This window comes from Cucurbita pepo, chromosome LG18 (assembly GCF_002806865.2).
Source record: "Cucurbita pepo subsp. pepo cultivar mu-cu-16 chromosome LG18, ASM280686v2, whole genome shotgun sequence".
Taxonomy (NCBI): Eukaryota; Viridiplantae; Streptophyta; class Magnoliopsida; order Cucurbitales; family Cucurbitaceae; genus Cucurbita; species Cucurbita pepo.
The window spans coordinates 2,584,675-2,603,961 of record NC_036655.1 but is presented as its reverse complement, the minus strand read 5'-3'; the positions used below and the strand labels follow the sequence as shown (position 1 = coordinate 2,603,961).

General features: G+C 36.7%; 2 protein-coding genes across 6 annotated transcripts; one reads left to right on the top strand and one right to left on the bottom strand.

Annotated features, from left to right (window-relative positions):
* Positions 1-5,330: 5,330 nt before the first annotated feature.
* LOC111780493 (pentatricopeptide repeat-containing protein At5g18390, mitochondrial) lies at positions 5,331-6,992 on the bottom strand. Its single transcript, XM_023660913.1, has one exon. It carries the CDS (start codon positions 6,990-6,992, stop codon positions 5,589-5,591), a length of 1,404 nt encoding a protein of 467 aa, XP_023516681.1. The 3' UTR covers positions 5,331-5,588.
* A 2,410-nt stretch (positions 6,993-9,402) lies between these two features.
* LOC111779592 lies at positions 9,403-13,791 on the top strand. Of its 5 annotated transcripts, none has more exons than XM_023659667.1 (9): positions 9,403-9,838; positions 10,086-10,364; positions 10,590-10,682; positions 11,410-11,476; positions 11,749-11,827; positions 12,807-12,846; positions 12,924-13,058; positions 13,132-13,269; positions 13,346-13,791. In XM_023659667.1, exons 2-9 carry the CDS (start codon positions 10,132-10,134, stop codon positions 13,617-13,619), a joined length of 1,059 nt encoding a protein of 352 aa, XP_023515435.1. In that variant the 5' UTR covers positions 9,403-9,838; positions 10,086-10,131; the 3' UTR covers positions 13,620-13,791. The 5 variants fall into 5 exon arrangements, with proteins under 5 accessions (XP_023515435.1, XP_023515434.1, XP_023515432.1 ...); XM_023659666.1 differs by having other exon boundaries at positions 9,404-9,816; positions 10,094-10,364; positions 11,410-11,488; XM_023659664.1 differs by having other exon boundaries at positions 9,404-9,816; positions 11,410-11,488.
* Positions 13,792-19,287: the final 5,496 nt, after the last annotated feature.

Below are 19,287 nucleotides of genomic sequence, written 5' to 3'. Positions count from 1 at the left end.
GCAATGCAAAGAAAATACTTGGAATGGAGAGAGAGCCAAATCGAAAAAAGATGTACAGTCTGGTTGACTCAGTCTCAATATCTACTCAAGGGATTGACAAGATTTAGTTTGAATAATTCAACCAAACCTGTTGGTAGTCCACTTGCTCCTCATTTCAAGCTTAGTGCTTCCACGTGTCCAAGTTTGACAATGACAAAATATATATGGAGAATATTCCTTACACAAATGTTGTTCGTGCTTTTTGATGTATGTTATGGTATGTACTTCACATGATCTTTCACATGCAGTAAGCATGATGAGTCGTTATATGCATAATCCTGGTAAAGAGCATTGTCAGGCTGTCAAATGGATTCTTAGGTACATTCTTGGTACTATTGAGGTTGGTATTAAGTTTAAAAAATAAGAAATGTTTAATCTTGATAACCTTGTAGTTAGTTATGTGGATTCTGATTATGCTGGTGATTTGGATAAGCGACGATCTACTACGGGTTATTTATTTACTATGACTGGTGGACCTGTTTGTTGACATTCAACATTGCAGTCTACTGTTGCACTGTCTACCACCGAAACAGAGTATATGGCAATAACGGAAGCTTTTAAAGAAGCTATTTGGATGCATGGTTCGATCAATGACTTGGGTATTTTGCAGGAACATATAGATGTGTTTTGTGATAGCCAGAGTGCTATTTGTTTGTCAAACAATCAAGTCCATCATGCTTGTACTAAACATATTGATGTCCGTTTTCACTTTATTCAAGAAATTATTAGTGAAGGGGACATTAGTTTATTAAAAATTGGAACTGCTGATAACCCTGTCGATATGTTGACAAAGGTGATCGCTCGTAAAAAGTTCTAGCATTGTTTGGATTTCATCAACGTCAGAAGAAAGGAGTAGTGTGTTGACAACCAACTCATTTATCAACTTGGAGATCTTGCGACAAGGTGTACATGGCATTAAGCAAAGCCCATGCTTACTCCACGGAGTCTCATCTGGTGCAACTCCATGTGCTATATAAATCAAATAGTAGGGTCTCAGGATGACTCGAATAGACCTCCTAATCCTAAGAGGCTCTACTCTTCGCAAATCCCAGCATACCCCTGATTGGGATGGAGATGGTTGTAAATTGTCTTAAGTTTAGATTTGATTTAGTTATTAGAATTAGATTTAGTTATTTGGATTAAATTTAGTCCATTGTTTTGATTCTGTACCCATATATAATAGCGAATTTTATTTTTAGAAGGAGAGATTTATCCCTATTATTTTGATATTTCCAGTTTTCTCGATTCCTAACATATTTTATATTTTTAAACATATTATTTATAATATGAATAAACTAACAAACAATGTCTATAAATTTTGTGTTATTTTAGAGTAAAAACATACTGAGTTCAATGTTCATAATTATATATTTGAGTAATATTGAAGTAAATTGTTTTTCGTTTGACAGATTCTTAAATGAAACTGGGAACCTCTATCTTTGTGTTCGATTGGAAAGTGACCCTAAATTTTTTTTAAGATTCTTTTTACTTTCAATCCATCATTTTTATTGTTAGGCTTATCAAAAGTAAATGATTTTAAATCTCGAGTTTTATCAAAAATTGACCAAAATATTTTGACTGCTCTTAATGTTTACTGTAACTTATGAATCAACATTTAGTACGGGTGGAATGATTCTTGATTATTTTAGGAGTTCTACTAAATAGATACAAAATTGGATCGGTATAAAAATTAATTTCATCAAATTTATTTTTCTCTATCAATTTGAAGATTTTGTTCTAAAACTGAGACAATATCTCCAAGTTCAAATTATTTATTATCTATCTACAAGGTAGGTTGCTATAGATGTGTATAATTTATTTAATTAATTGTTTTTTTTTTGTTGTTTTTTAATTTTAACATCTATTCTGGTATATTTTTCTTGCTTTTAAAGTAACCAACTGATAAACGAAGTGTCGATATTGAGTTGTCTTTAGTTTCGTGGCAATATTGAACTATGTTAGGATGTGTTATTTGTTGATAAAGAATTTGTTTGATTATAATTTTTTTTTCTTTTTTTTTTGTGAAATTTTAATATATTTTATCTAAAAAGGGCTGAAGTTCAAGGAAAAGAGACCATAGAAAATTAGTCCTGAACTTCAGAACCAAGGGGATAGATTGAATACTGAAATCGTCCCCGCAAAATCCTAGTTTGAGGTCTGGTCGAATCAATCAGCTCGCTTGGAATCATGTAACTGACATTGGTTATACCTCGGGGTTGGGGATAACTTTATACTCAATGTTGTATTACGTTTGTTCCCCTAAAGAAGGTTTCGAATCTATAAAGAGCTACGTGTCTGAGTCCTTCCGCCCCAAAAAATTTTTTCAGTCCTTTGCTTTACCAACTGAGCTATCCAAGCCATTTTCGACACGCATGGGATTGACTACGAGGAGGTTTTTGCCCCAGTCGCGAGACTAGAGACAGTGAGATCAACAATCTCCCCGATGTTGATCCGAGGCAACTTACCGGTAATAGTCGCAACACCAAGAGAGATAAGCCTTGGAAGCGAGAGATCCTGCCGTGAGGGAAAAGACTTTAGAACCTTATAGGAAGGTCCAACAACTTTGACTGCAGTGGAGTATACATCCCAGGATAGAGAATGCTCTATTCTATGATACATTGTTAGGTGCTTCTGAGGCCGAACCTAAACCTGTGCTCGAGAGAGAATGTACTAAATAATTATAAATTGTGGATAAATAAAGTTCAAATTTTTTAACAACCAATTGCCAATCCAACCAACCCCAACTTTTTTACTGGTCCAAAAAATTTCTTCAACCTAATGGAACCAACTTTTGAGTTGACCCAAAAATTAGCTCAATTAAGTTCTAAATATAACGTTTATATTTAAATACATGGACCATATAAACTAAGCTAACAAAAAAAAAAAAAAATAAATAAATAAATCTTTTATAACCTATTGTCGTCTTTCCCTTTTGGGCTTCTCCTCAAAGTTTTTAAAACGCGTTTGCTAGGAAGAGATTTCCACCCTCTTATAAAGAATGTTCCGTTCTCCTCCTCAATCGATGTGGGATCTCACAATATCACTCAACTGCAAAGAACAAAACAAGTATATACTTGAAGAACGATTGAAAAACGAATGACCGCAAGCTCGTAGAAGATGAGAATGTGGATATCTAAGGAGAGTATGAAAAACAACCCTTTTTATAAATGAGTACAATCTCATCAGACCACCTCCACTCACAGTCCTATCTCATTCTCTTGCTTAATATCTCAAATTAGAATAAGACAACAAAAAATGATTTGCCTTAAGAAGAAGAAGAAGAAGAAAGACATGGTAATATAAAGATAACAAAAAAAAAAAAATATATATATATATATATATATAGAAAGGTCCACAATCAGAAGACAATATAAGAAACACTGTCCTTTAAACTCAAAAAATTCGCTGTACAAATCATAAATAACCTCCAAACCTCCTCAAGCCAATTACCACCCTAACTTTTAACAAACGAAGCAGAAAACTGGAAGGATTGGCCATGTGTTCTTCTCAACTCCATGGAAGTTGATTATAGTTCAACAGATAGCAGCATAAAATGCACATATTTTAATGGCTTGGAAATATAAGTTTCACCCGACATGATATGGAATCAAACCAATGAAAAGGTTTTGATACTAAATGATATGGAATCACTATAAGGGGAGTAAGATTCGGATTACCTTGTTGATCGAATATCTCAAGGCAAGAACACTTATTTGAGATTCGAATCACTCCACAAGCAAGATCGATCATGTCTAGCTTGAATGATTATTGTTTGATCAAATATCTCAAGGCAAGAACATTTCTTTGAGATTCGAATCACTCCACAAGCAAAATTGATCATGTGAATGATTCTACGTGCAACCTAAACTATATAGAATTGCAAAGAAACTTAGTTGTAACCTAAACTATATAGAATTGCAAAGAAACTTAGTTGTTAGCTAAAGAAGGCACAAATGCTTCTTTTACTACATTTTTCAGCTCTATCTTACAAAGTTAACCTACATAACTTTATATAGTCTCAAAATAAGAACTCATAAAGGCATTCCAAGAGTTGTAACATTCATACTTTATGGCCATAATTAACCATTTCGTCTTTCCCTTTTGGGCTTCTCCTCAAAGTTTTTAAAACGCGTTTGCTAGGAAGAGATTTCCACCCTCTTATAAAGAATGTTCCGTTCTCCTCCTCAATCGATGTGGGATCTCACAATATCACTCAACTGCAAAGAACAAAACAAGTATATACTTGAAGAACGATTGAAAAACGAATGACCGCAAGCTCGTAGAAGATGAGAATGTGGATATCTAAGGAGAGTATGAAAAACAACCCTTTTTATAAATGAGTACAATCTCATCAGACCACCTCCACTCACAGTCCTATCTCATTCTCTTGCTTAATATCTCAAATTAGAATAAGACAACAAAAAATGATTTGCCTTAAGAAGAAGAAGAAGAAGAAAGACATGGTAATATAAAGATAAAAAAAAAAAAAAAATATATATATATATATATATATAGAAAGGTCCACAATCAGAAGACAATATAAGAAACACTGTCCTTTAAACTCAAAAAATTCGCTGTACAAATCATAAATAACCTCCAAACCTCCTCAAGCCAATTACCACCCTAACTTTTAACAAACGAAGCAGAAAACTGGAAGGATTGGCCATGTGTTCTTCTCAACTCCATGGAAGTTGATTATAGTTCAACAGATAGCAGCATAAAATGCACATATTTTAATGGCTTGGAAATATAAGTTTCACCCGACATGATATGGAATCAAACCAATGAAAAGGTTTTGATACTAAATGATATGGAATCACTATAAGGGGAGTAAGATTCGGATTACCTTGTTGATCGAATATCTCAAGGCAAGAACACTTATTTGAGATTCGAATCACTCCACAAGCAAGATCGATCATGTCTAGCTTGAATGATTATTGTTTGATCAAATATCTCAAGGCAAGAACATTTCTTTGAGATTCGAATCACTCCACAAGCAAAATTGATCATGTGAATGATTCTACATGCAACCTAAACTATATAGAATTGCAAAGAAACTTAGTTGTTAGCTAAAGAAGGCACAAATGCTTCTTTTACTACATTTTTCAGCTCTATCTTACAAAGTTAACCTACATAACTTTATATAGTCTCAAAATAAGAACTCATAAAGGCATTCCAAGAGTTGTAACATTCATACTTTATGGCCATAATTAACCATCAGGTAAATGTAACCTAAAATAAATAAAAAGTCTTAAAATACATTAATGAAATACAATAATTCTAAATTACTCTAAATTGAATCTGCTCAAAATTCCCATCTTTCATTGAAGTATATTATATGATGATGTCTCTTCATCAAGAGAGGTTTAGATAACCAAACAAATCATGTAGCAAACGATTAGATATATCATAAAGGAAGCATTAGAAGTTGTATATGATACCTAGATATAAGTAGTCTCAGCCACGATCCTGGGCGATCGCTATCCGCCATCCCTTTAAACCGCATCTTTCAAGCAGAAAAAGTGTTTGTTCATTATTTTCCTACAAGATCAAGTACCTCTAATAGAAACTTCAAGCTGCTCAATTTTCTTGGCTAAATCATGCTTTCCACAGCTCTTCAATCCATCAGTAACCATATCAAAGCACCTCGAAATTGGTGGTAAACCAAACTCAGCCATTTCCATCAAGTAATTAGCAGCATCAACAAATCTCCCTCCTCGTCCACACATCGTTATCAACATTGTGTACACCGGCCGATTCGGTGGATGCCCCTTAAGTTTCATATCACTGAAAAAGCAAAACGCATCATCAAACTGACCCCTTTTACACATTCCCTTAATTATTGGCCCATAAAGACTTGGAAATGGTATATGTCCATCCTCAATACAGTAATTCAAAAGCCTGAATGCTTCATCGATCCGACCTACTTTCGAAGTTGCTGGAATCAAAATCTTGTAAGTGTTTATATCAGGACAAAGTCCCAATTTGCACACCTCATGATAAATATTGATGCAAAAATCAACTTCTCCAGAGCTACATATAACATTAATCAGAGAATTAAAAGTCCCTAAATCAGGCACGGATCCTTCTTTAATCATTTTCCTAACCATGTTCTTGGCAGATTCTAAATACCCTGCATTCAACAATCCTTCAACCAAAAGATCACGACCTCTCAAAGGAGGATTGAACCCCTTTTGGCTCATTTCCTCCAAGAACTGCTGAGCTTCCTTCATCTTCCCTGATGAACACCACCCAGTTACAAGAATTCCATAGGTCTTTTTATCAGGTGTTACCCCTTTTCTAATCATTCTCCTAATCAACGCATAAGCTCCATGAAACATCTTAATCTCACAAAGTGCAAAAAGTAATGCGTTATATACCTCAACCGTTTGTGGACAATCGATAGATTTAGAACATTGATTGAAGATCGTAACCGCACCATCGACAAGGCCTTGCTTACCATACTCTTCGATGACGAACGATATTGTTTCTGGTGAAATTTTGAGATTCTGAGTCTTCATCTGGTGAAGAACTTTCCACATCGTCGTATACTTTTTGGTCCGAGCTAGGGTTTTGACGAGCTCTTCGAATTCAAGCGTAGTAGGTTGGTAAGAGGGGTTGTTAGAGCACGCCCAGTTGAAGAAACGGAAGGATTCAGTACCTGAGTTGGAGCAAGCACGAAGGACTCTGAAAACGAGCTCGGAATTGAGGTTGGAGATTCGGAGCTTGTTGAGAGTGCGCTCCAGGTAGAAGTCGCGGCGGACAATGTTGGAGATATGGTGGATTGCGGCAAAATAGTCGTCTTTGGAAGGCTTGCCGGAGACATTGGAGGAGGAATTTGAGGTACTGAAATGGCGGATGAGAAAAATGTTGTGGAATCGTATTGCGGCTGCGATTCTGTGGAGCTTGGGGATGATCCTGAATTGGGTTGTGAAAATTTTGAAATGGAACATTTGAGATGAAATGGGATGAATTTTGTGTAATTCCCTTTTTGTTAGCCGTTTTTTTTTTCTTTTTATTTTTATTTTTTAGTGAGCTATCACCCCGGGAGGAGAACAAAACACACTTTAAGGGTATGGAAACTTTCCCGGCCAGACGCGTTGTAAAGCCTTGAGGGGAAGCCCGAGAGGAAAATGTCAAAGAGGACAATACCTGCTAACGGTGAGTTTGAATCGTTACAAATAGTATCAAAACTAGACACCGGACGATGTGTCAGCCTTCTCACTATTTCTCGAAGAGGGGTAGACACGAGGCGGTGTGCTAGCAAGGACGCTGGGCCTCTTGAATATTCCTTCTCTCTATTTCTAACATTTGTTACCAGTGTCATGCCCTAAACTTAGCCATGACAATAGAATCCTCAAATATCGAACAAAAGTGACTAGAGTGTCGAACAAAGGGTGTACTTTTGTTCGAAGGCTCCAGAGAATGGAGTCGACCATCGATTAAGGGGAGGTTATTCAAAAGCTCCTCAGGGGAGGCTTATAGTGTACTTTGTTCGAGAGGAAGATTGTTGAGGATTATTGGGAGTGAGTCACATGTTGGTTAATTTAGTGGAAGATCACGGGTTTATAAGTGAGGAATACTATCTCCATTGGTATGAGACCTCCTGGGAAGCCCAAAACAAAGCTATGAGAGCTTATACTCAAAGTGAACAATATCATATCATTGTGGAGAGTCGTGATTCCTAACAGGGCCCCGAATATTGACGATTGTTAGCCTGTATGTTGACGATCTAATTTTTACTAGTAATGATGATAGCATATTGAGTTGATAGTATATACTGACAGTGATTTTGTAGGAAATGTAGATGACAGGAAAAACACTTATGATTATGTGTTTTTGTCAACGAAGGAGTTGTGTCTTGGTCCTCCAAAACCCAACCTGTAGTTACTTTGTCCACTGTTGAAGCAGAGTCTATGGCAGCTATCTGATGAGGGAGTTCTGGAAATTTTTGTCGTTTTCAAGACAAGTGTATCATTATGTTATGTGATAACAGTTTCTACCATTAAGATAACCAAGAACCAAACATGCATGAACGCACCAAACACGTTGATATAAGGTTTCACCAAAGATGAAGTTACTGAGCTGAAGCATTGTGTCACACAGCGAGTCTTCATAAATTAACCATTAGTAGAGTTATATATATTAATTTAAGAGTATTTAAGAGCTCGAAAATAGTTTTGTAATGACGGACTATGTTACTTTATGGTTGTGTGGGGATAGCTCAGTTAGAGAGCGCCAGACTGAGTTGGGAAAGCGTTAGACTAAAGATAGCTCGAAAATAGTTTTTTTTTTTTTTTTTTTTTTTTTTAAAGAGCTCTAAAATAGTTTTGTACTGGTTGGCTATGTTGCATTAGGGTAATGCAGGGATAGCTCAGTTGGGAAAGCATTAGACTAAAGATCTGAAGGTCGTGTGTTTGATTCACGCTTACTGTACTTGTGGGGATAGTGCAGTTCTGAAGGTTAAAGGTCGCGTGTTTGATCCATGCGCACCATACATTTTATAAAAACTAAAGACTTTGTAATTTGACGAGTTCGGTAATATTAATTTAAAAGTCTTTAAGAGATCGAAAATAGTTTTATACGGATTGTTTAGTTACTGAGTTGGGCGAGCGTTAGATTGAAGATTTGAAAGTCGTGTGTTCAATCCACGCTTTTTTATATTAATTTAAGAGTACTTAAGAGCTCAAAAATAGTTTCGTACTTGCTCGTTATGTTGCTTTAGGGTTATGCGGGGATAGCTCAGTAGGGTTGACTATGTTACTCTAAGGTTATGTGGAATAGCTTAGTTGGGTGTCTTAAACTGAAGATCTAAAGGTCATGTGTTTGATCCACGCTCATGGCACATTTTACAAAACCTAAAAACTTTGTAATATTTAACGAGTTGAGTATTTTTTTTTATGTTAATTTAAGAGCTCAAAAATAGTTTCGTTAATTTAGGTTTATGCAAGTATAACTCAGTTGGGAGAGCGTCAATCTGAACGTTGCGTGTTTGATCCATGCTCACCTTGTAACTTATCGAGTTGAGTATTTTTTTATATTAATATAAGAGTATTTTAGAGCTCGAAAATTAAGTAAATTTTGTTCGCAGGTGATTGAACTTGTGTTGTCTACCAAAATTTGAAGGTCCTAGCCAGTGAAAAACAAGCTCGAGAAAGCACACGTCACTCAAGTAAATAGCCATCCAGGCTTTCTGAGTAATACTTATAGGGATCATTAAAAATTACTAAATTAGTCGAGGTGGGACTTCATCCAACACCTCCCTTGAACAAAGTTGACCTCCCCAGGATTCTATTGACATGGCTAAATTTAGGGTATGACTGTTTGATGCACTTTGAGGTCACTGTGTTTTTGGGCTTCTTTCTAACCTCGTATGATATTGCTCGGCGACGACTATATTCAGGCGGCTTTAGACTCGAGCGGATCTGCAACGAGCGGTCCAGCCACGCCTGACGCGCCCGGCGACCAGCGTGGTTTCCAGCGGCTGTGAGATTCACCCACGCAAGGATTTCTCTGTGACATTGACTGTGGTGGTGGCGCGAACACCATTCGACCGCACCACGCACGGTTTTCAGATCAGTTACTAACGCGTTTTGATTGCAAGACTCGAGCAGTAGCGGCGCGGCCGTGTCTCCGACGTCCGACCATCCAACGGCGAGGTTCCCCTGCTCGAGAAGGGAGGATCCTTCGCAAGCGGACCACGAATTGCTTCATTTTCGTAATCCACACTCGAACGACCTCAAATTGAATTACACATTTTCTACAGAGTTCAGATTCGTGAGTTCAAACTCATTAATTTGTGAGTTTCAAGGGGTTTAATGTTTTATTTCACTGTATTGCAATGTTTTCAATGCGATTTCTAATTGAGAATTATTTCATTCTGTATATCTTTTCTCTAAGATTTCCACATAGCAACGCCCCTAGTAGGTCTATCTGAGTCTAAAAATTTGGATCTTATTGATGTGAGATGATTTGTGCTTATATCAATCCTAAAATTTTCATATTGTTAAAATCAAATCTAAGCAAGCTGAGATTCACTTGTGTAGTTTTGTAGGCACGAAGAACTAGGCTTGCTTTGCTCAGCATTGCCAAATGAATGCATTGTGTTGGAATCATCCAACAATTTCTCTGAAAGGCAGCAAACTTTTTGAGAATTATGGTTTCATTAGACTCAAATCGATGCCACATTTTCACCATGTAGCTGCATTGAAGATTTCAAATTCAGAATCGAAACCATCGCCATTGAAAGTCGAGAATCGGATGTTTATCTTAGGGATGGGTTTCATTGGACAGTTCTTCGCGCAAGAACTAAAGAAGTTGGGATGGTAAAATGTCTGCAATTCTTAGTCATCTGTGTTTAACTTGAATAATGCCTCGTAGAACTTATAGAAATTAGAGAATTATCGTTTAATATCTTATGGATTTGGAATATTTTTTGTATTGATTCGTCAAGTATCGACTGATTCATGACGTTTAAAGTTCATTCTCTATTTGATATTTTGTTTAAGAATTATAGCTGTGAAGTTAATGAAAGGGGCTTTGATCATTAGGGCTGTTTCTGGGACATGTAGAAACCTTGGGCAGAAGATGGAACTGGAGGAAAGGGGTTTTGATGTTCATGTTTTTGATGCAAATGATCCAGAGTAAGTTTCTATATTTTTGAGAGAACATAAGTTAAACATATGCTATCATTACATTACATTACATCCATATGAAAATATTTCTAGTTCATGAGATTAGAGTTCTAAATGTAAACAAAATCGACATTGAAATCCGGTAAGCTTGTTCGGATGATATTACTGGTGAGGTTCACACCGATTGTGAGATCCCACATTGGTTGGAGAGGGGAACGAAGCATTCCTTATAAGGGTGTGGAAACCTCTCCCTAGTAGACACGTTTAAAACTGTGAGGCTGACGGCGATATGTAATAGGCTAAAGCGAACAATATTTGCTAGCGGTGAGCTTGGGCTGTTACAAATGGTATCAGAGCTAGGCACCGAATGGTGTACCAGCAAGGGTGTTGGGCCCCCAAGGGGGTGGATTGTGAGATCCCACATTGGTTGGAGAGGGGAACGAAGCATTCCTTATAAACATGTGCAAACCTCTCCCTAGCAGACAGGCTGTAAAACCGTGAGGTTGACGGTGATACGTAACGGGTCAAAGTAGACAATATCTGCTAGCTGTGAGCTTGGGCTGTTACACCGAACCCCATGAGCTTAGTGCTCGTATGTGGATTATATTGTTTCTTACCCCATGAGCTTAGTGATAGTACTGAACAATCTGCTAAAAGCTTGTAGTTTAACTGTTTGGAAGTTGATGCACTTATAATGTGAAGTTTTTATTGGCCGTGTTCTGTGTTTGATTCGTAGACCGGGCGCTCTAAAAGCAATGAAGTATCATACTCACCTTCTCATTTCAATTCCACCGGATGTAGATGTTGGTGATCCTGTATGCCATTTTATTTCTCTGTTTTCTTTTGAATACTGATGCAGGATAGTTGTAGAAACTTTTGTTGAGATTAACTAAGGGTTTGAGTTGAGGCTTTTGAAGCTTCTGAAAGGGGGATTTCACGGCTGATGCAATCTGAAATGTCCTTAGATTAATCGCAATAAAATGTTTGTAACATTGTCCTGCATCAAATACTCCATATTGGGTTATCTTATGTGATTGTTCTTGATGTTCTTGCTGTTCTTGCACTGACATTGCAGCTGCTCCAGCATGAAAAAATATTAAGGGCTAATTTACAGGGTGGAGATCTTCAATGGCTTTGCTATTTGTCATCAACAAGTATGTTCTCTTTTTGTAATATGCATAGACCAGACCAGCATTTCCCTCCGTCATACATGCATTTAGAACAGTTGAAGAACATAGGTCTAGCAAGGATGTAAGAATTTTTTTGCGCTCTCTCTCTCTGGCCCCTTTTGCCTCTCTTCCTCTCTTAAAGGTGGTTCCCTAGGACCTCAACCTTAACTTCATAGAGTCCTCCCTCTTGCGAAGCAATCATCTTTATTGTCTCTGTTCATCTTATTTCAACTATCGTAATCGTTCCATTGCTGCTGGATGTATTAAGTTGCTAGTGGCTGCTATGGCCATGGCCATGGATGGAAGTATAAAATTTGTGATTTTAGGAGATCCTACTGTGAGATCCTACATTGTTTGGAGAGAGGAACGAAACATTCTTTGTAAAGGTGTGGAAACCTCTCCCTAGTAGACGCGTTTTAAAATCTTGAGGGGAAGCTCGGAAGGGAAAGCCCGAAGAGGAAAATATCTGCTAGCAGTGGGCATTGGCTATTACAAATTGTATTAGAGCTAGACACAGGGCGATGTGCCAGCGATGAGGTTAAACCCCGAAGGGGGTGGACACCAGGCGGTGTGCCAGTGAGGACGTTGGGCCCCGAAAATGGGTGGATTGGAGGGAGTTTCACATTGATTGGAGAGAAACAAGTGTCAGTGAGGATGTTGGGCCCCGAAGGGGGGGTGAATTGTAAGATCCCACATCGATTGGAGAGGGGAATGAAACATTGTTTACCAGGGTGTGAAAACCTCTCCCCTCGTAGATACGTTTTAAAATCTTGGGAGAAAACTTGAAGAAAAAACTCAAAGAAGACAACATATATGCTAGTGGTGGGCTTGGGTTTGGACTTGGACTTGGACGGTTACACTTACCTTCATTTTGTGCATAACCATTTTGCCACTAGATACCTCTGTCCATAGAAATGGCATATTTTTATTATTGACTATGATCAGCCATTCTTCTTTGTGGCAGGTGTTTATGGAGATCATGGTGGAGATTGGGTGGATGAAGAGTAAGTGATTTTGGTTAAGTCCTCACCACCATTTAGTAAATCGATTTCGTATTAAATGTGTAATTACTCTATGGTAGCAACCGGACGAATCCCTCGAGTCAGACGGGCAAGTCGAGGATCAAGGCTGAGGAGCAATGGTTAAATTTCGGTAATGATCTTGGCCTCTCAGCGCACGTATTTCGTCTCGGAGGTATCTATGGTCCTGGTAGAAGGTCGTGTCATCCTTTCTCTTGATATTCATATTAGAATGTTCTTTTTACAAATGATTGGTTTTTTCTCATCCAGTGCTATCGATACATTAATCAAGCAAAAGTCGTTATCCGAGCGTCAACAACGTAGAGGACGTAGACAATACACATCTCGAGTTCATGTTCTCGACATCTGCCAAGCTCTTAAAGCCTGTATTCAAAAGCCTTCATCCAGGTAACGTAACATCAATATCATGTATAGTTAGAGTGAGGAATGGAGCAAGAATTCAATACTGGATGTGTATTTGCAGGAGAGTTTACAACATAGTCGACGACGATCCGTCTCCAAGGGAAGAAGTTTTCTTGTACGCTCGGGATTTGGTTATGAAAAAATGGCCTGGTAAAATCGAACCGTTGTTGGAGAAGATGGAAACAAGTGTTATTAACAATGGGAGTGGAAGGGGTGAAAAAAGAGTGTGTAATGTACGTATGAAAAGGGAGCTGGGAGTGAGTCTTGTGTTTTCCAGTTATAAATCAGGATTGCAGAACATAATTGACCAAATGGGAGATGATGAACCTTTCTGAATGGAGAGACCTCCAATTTTTTGGTCCACTAATGAACTCTCTTGTTTTTATGTTTGTTTCATCTGAAAAATTCAGGTGTAGGAGTAATAACTTTTGAAAATTGTTAGGGTAGTAGCGGTGTGGGTGTTCGTGGGTTAGATTGGTCTCAAGAAGTGACATTTTTTAGACCTGACCTAATTGTTTATGTTAGGTTGATTCTTGTTTATTTAAATTTTTATTTTTAATAAAATATTTGTTGGAGGCCGTAGAAGTATTGGAATAGATTTTGTGACGTACTTTGTGATGATCAAAAGTGTTAGAATGAATGTTCGGTGGAAGGCCGTGGAAGTATTGGAATAGACTTCAAATTTATTTAGAATTAAACAAAACTAAAAATTACGCAAATTAAAATTGAAAAATATGCGTAAAAGTTCTAGCGGATTTTTAATCTACCTTTCACCTTCAATAGTCGAATCTCCTTCGTAAGTAGGATACACGTGACCGAAGATCTAGTTGGACTAGTCTCGACCGATTTATTTGGACCGGACCGGTTGTCCAATTGGACCAATGTTGCCCTATGTGGGCTGACTTGGCCTATTTTGACTTGTGCTATTATTAAAGACATTTTTTGGTCGAGAGTCTCACAAAAGTTGCTCGCGATGTCGAAATTTGTTGATCTCAACTTTTAATTGTCAAAATCGACCCAAAAAGAAGGGAGGATCGAAGATAAGTGTTTTAGATTTCGACCCAAAAATAAGGGAGGATCGAAGATAAGTGTTTTAGATTTTTAGTTCTCATTTTAAATCGAATGAAATTAACTTTGTTGGACTTTTGGATTCAAACTCTTCAATTTTAATGGAAGAACTAAGTTGAATCGAGTTTGATAGAAAAATAATGTTGAAGCTTTCATATGGGCTTAAAGTGATGACACACGTGCGATGAGTGGGACACGCCTCACGTAAAATGACCATAAATTCGTTTGAGATATGTCTGCTGGGATTCAAAATGAAGAACGTCTGCGACTGTGTATTTGGACCCACGTGAAATCTACATAGGAGTCTTCCTAGCCACATGTGAAGGGTTATTTTTTTTTTAACCAGTTCGACATCTGTTTGACTTTTTTCAGCTCCGATTTCATTACTAAGTTATGATAACTTGAATTAGGGTCAGCTAACAAAATCTTTAGAAATTTAGAGCACCGAGCAAATAAGGAACTAGAGTGGACAAGACATGCACGATCAAGTAAGAAGCCATTCGAATTTCTTTGAGAAATAATTCTAGGGATCACTAGGATGTGCTAGCATGCGAGCATAATTAGTCATAAATGCATGTTTAGGGTACTGGATTGAGCTGAAATGTTAAGTATGTTATATATGATGTCTGCAAATTTATGAAATGTCTCTAGAATGAAACTTTTGAATGGAAAACTGTGTAAGATGCTTCCATTATGCTAGATACACTGTACTGTATTGAGAATGAGATTCATACTTCGATGGTTGATTGAGCATGTATGTATCTTTTGAGAATGAGATATGTATTTTGAGAATGAGATATGTATTTATATGATTGATAGAATTAGTTATTTCCGTGTTTGAGCAGGAATGTATTGAGTTAAGAATAGGTTATTAGAGCTAAGACAGTTTTATGATGACTTAGGTTCGGACGCTTACAATAGACCAAGGACTCCAAGATCGTGAGCATTGATCCGACCCTAAGAACCTAGGTAGTCTAGAGAGATTATTGAAGATGGAGAGTTCAAGATTTAAATAGCTTAGATGCCCTAAGAACCTAGGTAACATCCACTCCACCTACAGAAGATTAAGAAAGTTTATTAGGCCTACTAGCCGTGTCAAGTATTACCAGAGTTTCTCCTCTTACTCCTCTTATCTTCTTCAGTACATCATTAGCGTTATCAGCGACCTAGGTTTGTCCTAATAGCGCCCCTATCAAGCAGTAGGAATTCAAAAGTATTACTTTCAAGATTAGCCTGGGCTAGATAGGGTAGCGTGTTGAGGCGACTAGGTGTCATTATCTTGTGGAAATGGACACGGGTTTTTTGAACAAGGCATATGCACCATAAAACCATCCTAAGAAGGGGCAAAGGACCACACATGCTACAAAAGGTGAACAACGTCTAGACCCCGAGGTATGTGATAGGCAAGAGAACTGCTCGGAATTTTTTGAGGCCTCCCCAATAGCTCAAAAAGCTGTAGAACATAGACCCAAACCTCCTAGAGCCAAAAAGCCTATGGTAACTTAGGAAACATACTTAGTAAGCAATCTTATATCAGAGGAGCTGACCAAGTCTTATTTGTGTTAATATCTCAATCATCGAGAATCTAAGTTATCACTATCAACGGTATACAAGTTAGACACACGATATATTGATTCTAAGTGAGATAGGTGTCTAATTATAAGGCCACTACTTTATGAGAATATTTTTTTTGATTCATTCGTGTTACTCTTCTTTTTCAGGGCGTCCTTAAGTTTACACAGCTAGTGACGAGACCGTACTAGAGTTGATGGGCTATGAGCCCATGAAGCTCAGAATTACCGATCATACATTTAAAATATATGAAAACCCATATTGTAAGCTTTTGTCGTATCTTTATTGAGATATAAAAGTTCTGAGTTGGTCTTTATTCTTTAGTAATGGTCTATAGTTGATGTTTAAAAGGTCGAATCGTTACATCTCGACCATACACCAACACCTAGTACCTAAACTACAAATCAAATGGCAAAGGGTTTAAAGGACCCATTCAAAATCTAAATCAAAACTATACTTTTGTTCATAAAAGAAAAGGATTTGAAACATTGAAGGATCACGTGATATCTATTCCATGGGACCTTTGACCTAATGGGTTGCCCTTAGTTTAGGGTAGCATGTCCTTGAGAAACTTGCTGAAAACCTTTAGGACTTTTAGTTAATGAAATCACTTGAAATAACTTTGCTTACCAACTTAAAAGTAGACCATATAAATATGCTCTTTCTACCTTCGTAACCTCAAACCTTAGGCTTCGAAATTAAATGCGACTTTAATATCGCTTCTAACATGGTCGACTATGCCTATTTTTCATTTAAACTAGTTTTCTTTTAATATAAAAAAAAATGGTTTTTATGGGAAACTATTTGAATAAAATTAAATAAGGGTGGTCATATGACTCGATAATCTGATTAATCAAGACTACTCAACCCAAAGATAAAAGTTAGGCTGAGTTAGATTCTTTTTCGTTTGGGTTGGATTGAGTTTTTGAAAAATTGATAATTCGAGTCGGTTTGGGTTAACATCTTTTTGTTATGTCAACCCGATCAACCCGAAAATAGAGTTACAGTCCAACCCAACCCAACTCTACCATACCTTTAAGATTATTATGAATATTAAGAATATTTTGACGTTTGTAATAAATGTTAGTAATGGATTGTGGCTTATAAATGTTTTATATTTGAACTTTATAAGATTTTAGTTATTTATATACCATGTATTAATAAGTATGATTTTTTTCATTAATTAAAAAAAAAAAAACAATCCGATAATTCAGCCCGAAAATAGAGTGTTGGGTAGTTGTGAAATCCCAGTTGGGGAGGAGAACGAATATTCTTTGTAAGGGTGTGAAAATCTCTCCCTAGCAAACACGTTTTAAAAATCTTGAGGGGAAGCCTGAAAGAGAAAATCCAAATAGAATAATATCGGTTAGTAGTGTGGTTGGACTGTTACAGTAGTGAACTCTATTTAGGTTGCTCGGGTAAAAAGGATTTCTCCAACGTAACTCAGCTCGAACTATTACAGTAGTGAACTCTATTCGGGCTGCTCAAGTAAAAAAGATTTCTCCAACGTAACTCAGCTCGAACTATTACAGTAGTGAACTCTATTCGGGTTGCTCAAGTAAAAAAGATTTATCCAACGTAACTCAGCTCGAACTGTTACAGTAGTGAACTCTATTCGGGCTGCTCAAGTAAAAAAGATTTCTCCAACGTAACTCAGCTCGAACTATTACAGTAGTGAACTCTATTCGGGTTGCTCAAGTAAAAAAGATTTATCCAACGTAACTCAGCTCGAACTGTTACAGTAGTGAACTCTATTCGGGCTGCTCAAGTAAAAAAGATTTCTCCAACGTAACTCAGCTCGAACTATTACAGTAGTGAACTCTATTCGGGCTGCTCAAGTAAAAAAGATTTCTCCAACGTAACTCAGCTCGAACTATTACAGTAGTGAACTCTATTCGGGTTGCTCAAGTAAAAAAGATTTATCCAATGTAACTCAGCTCGAACTGTTACAGTAGTGAACTCTATTAGGGTTGCTCGGGTAAAAAAGATTTCTCCAACCTAATTCAGCTCGAACTATTACAGTAGTACACTCTATTTGGGTTGCTCGGGTAAAAAAGATTTCTCCAACCTAATTCAGCTCGGACTATTACAGTAGTGAACTCTATTCGAGTTGCTCGGGTGAAAAAGATTTCTCCAACCTAACTCAGCTCGTGTACACCGAAAATTCAAATTTTGGTGCGGGAAAATTTATGAGAGTGAAAAAACAGGTCGAAAATTGCAACACTTTTTTGTTTGAAAAAAAAAAAAACATAAAAATGGATGTGGGTAATAAGGGTTAGGTCAACTGTTTTTCCAACCGAAGTTAATTGGGTTGGAGGACATAGTTGTAGGGTAGTTGGTAACCATAAACCTCTCCTTTCTTTTATTACTAACCGTTGGATTATTTTCGATTTTCTCACATACTTTAAATAAATACTTACATATTAATAATTTAATCTAATAAATGAATAAATTCCAACATTTTTTAGACTTTAATACTTTATTAATGATACAAATTTTAATTTACAAAATTATTTCAAAATTATTTTATTCGATAATTATTCTCGATCTTTTTATATTTTATTTAATCTTGAATCGAAAATTTTCAAGAATGAGTTATCTCAAAATGTCATGAGTTTACGAGATTGTCGTGTTAAAGATGTCTTATTTAAAAATATTAAAATATTAGAGTTGTCTCGTGACATGTTTTATCAACCCTACTCATGACTTCCACGCCACGACCTTTATCTTTACTTGAAAAATTATTTTTAAATGAGTGTGAGTATTAGAAATATTTAGTAAGACACTCTCTTATCGGGAATAAACATGAACAAACATATAGTAACAACGATGAAAATTAGGGAACTCATATTTATTTTTTTTTAAAGGGGTTACTTGTTCGGAACATGTCTTGGATCAAGATTGTCTAGCTCAACTTTAACTTGCACATAGAGACACTAACCACTCCGCTCATACAATGGTAACTTGCACATAGAATCCATAAGGGCCTAAACACAAGTTTTTGATTCCTATACGTGATGAGAATAAAACTAAGGTCCCCAAAACGCCCTAGATAGGTTAGTGATATTCTTACATCAATTAATTCTTCCAACCTAGCTTGTAGACGTTTCGACAATCATTTAAAATTTCAAACTCAATTTGGTGCTTTTAAGCTTGCTTTCGCCTAATGTTCCTAGATTTAGCTTCACGTGATCCAATTTCATTTACGATATTTCATCCACACAAAAAATTGAATTTAGAGTCTATTGGTGAATCGGTATCACTTAATTATCCTAAAATTAGCCTTAAATATTATAAATTGTCCAAAATATTAACTTTTTTCTAATCTCAATTACGTAATAAAAAAAAAAAAAAAAAAAAAAA

Coding starts and splice junctions, on each gene's coding strand:
- LOC111780493 (XM_023660913.1), bottom strand. CDS start 6,992: ATGTTCCATTTCAAAATTTTCACAACCCAATTCAGGATCATCCCCAAG.
- LOC111779592 (XM_023659666.1), top strand. CDS start 10,132: ATGAATGCATTGTGTTGGAATCATCCAACAATTTCTCTGAAAGGCAGC. Junction 11,828..12,806: donor TTGCTATTTGTCATCAACAA/GTATGTTCTCTT, acceptor TCTTTGTGGCAG/GTGTTTATGGAGATCATGGT. Junction 13,059..13,131: donor ATCTATGGTCCTGGTAGAAG/GTCGTGTCATCC, acceptor TTTCTCATCCAG/TGCTATCGATACATTAATCA.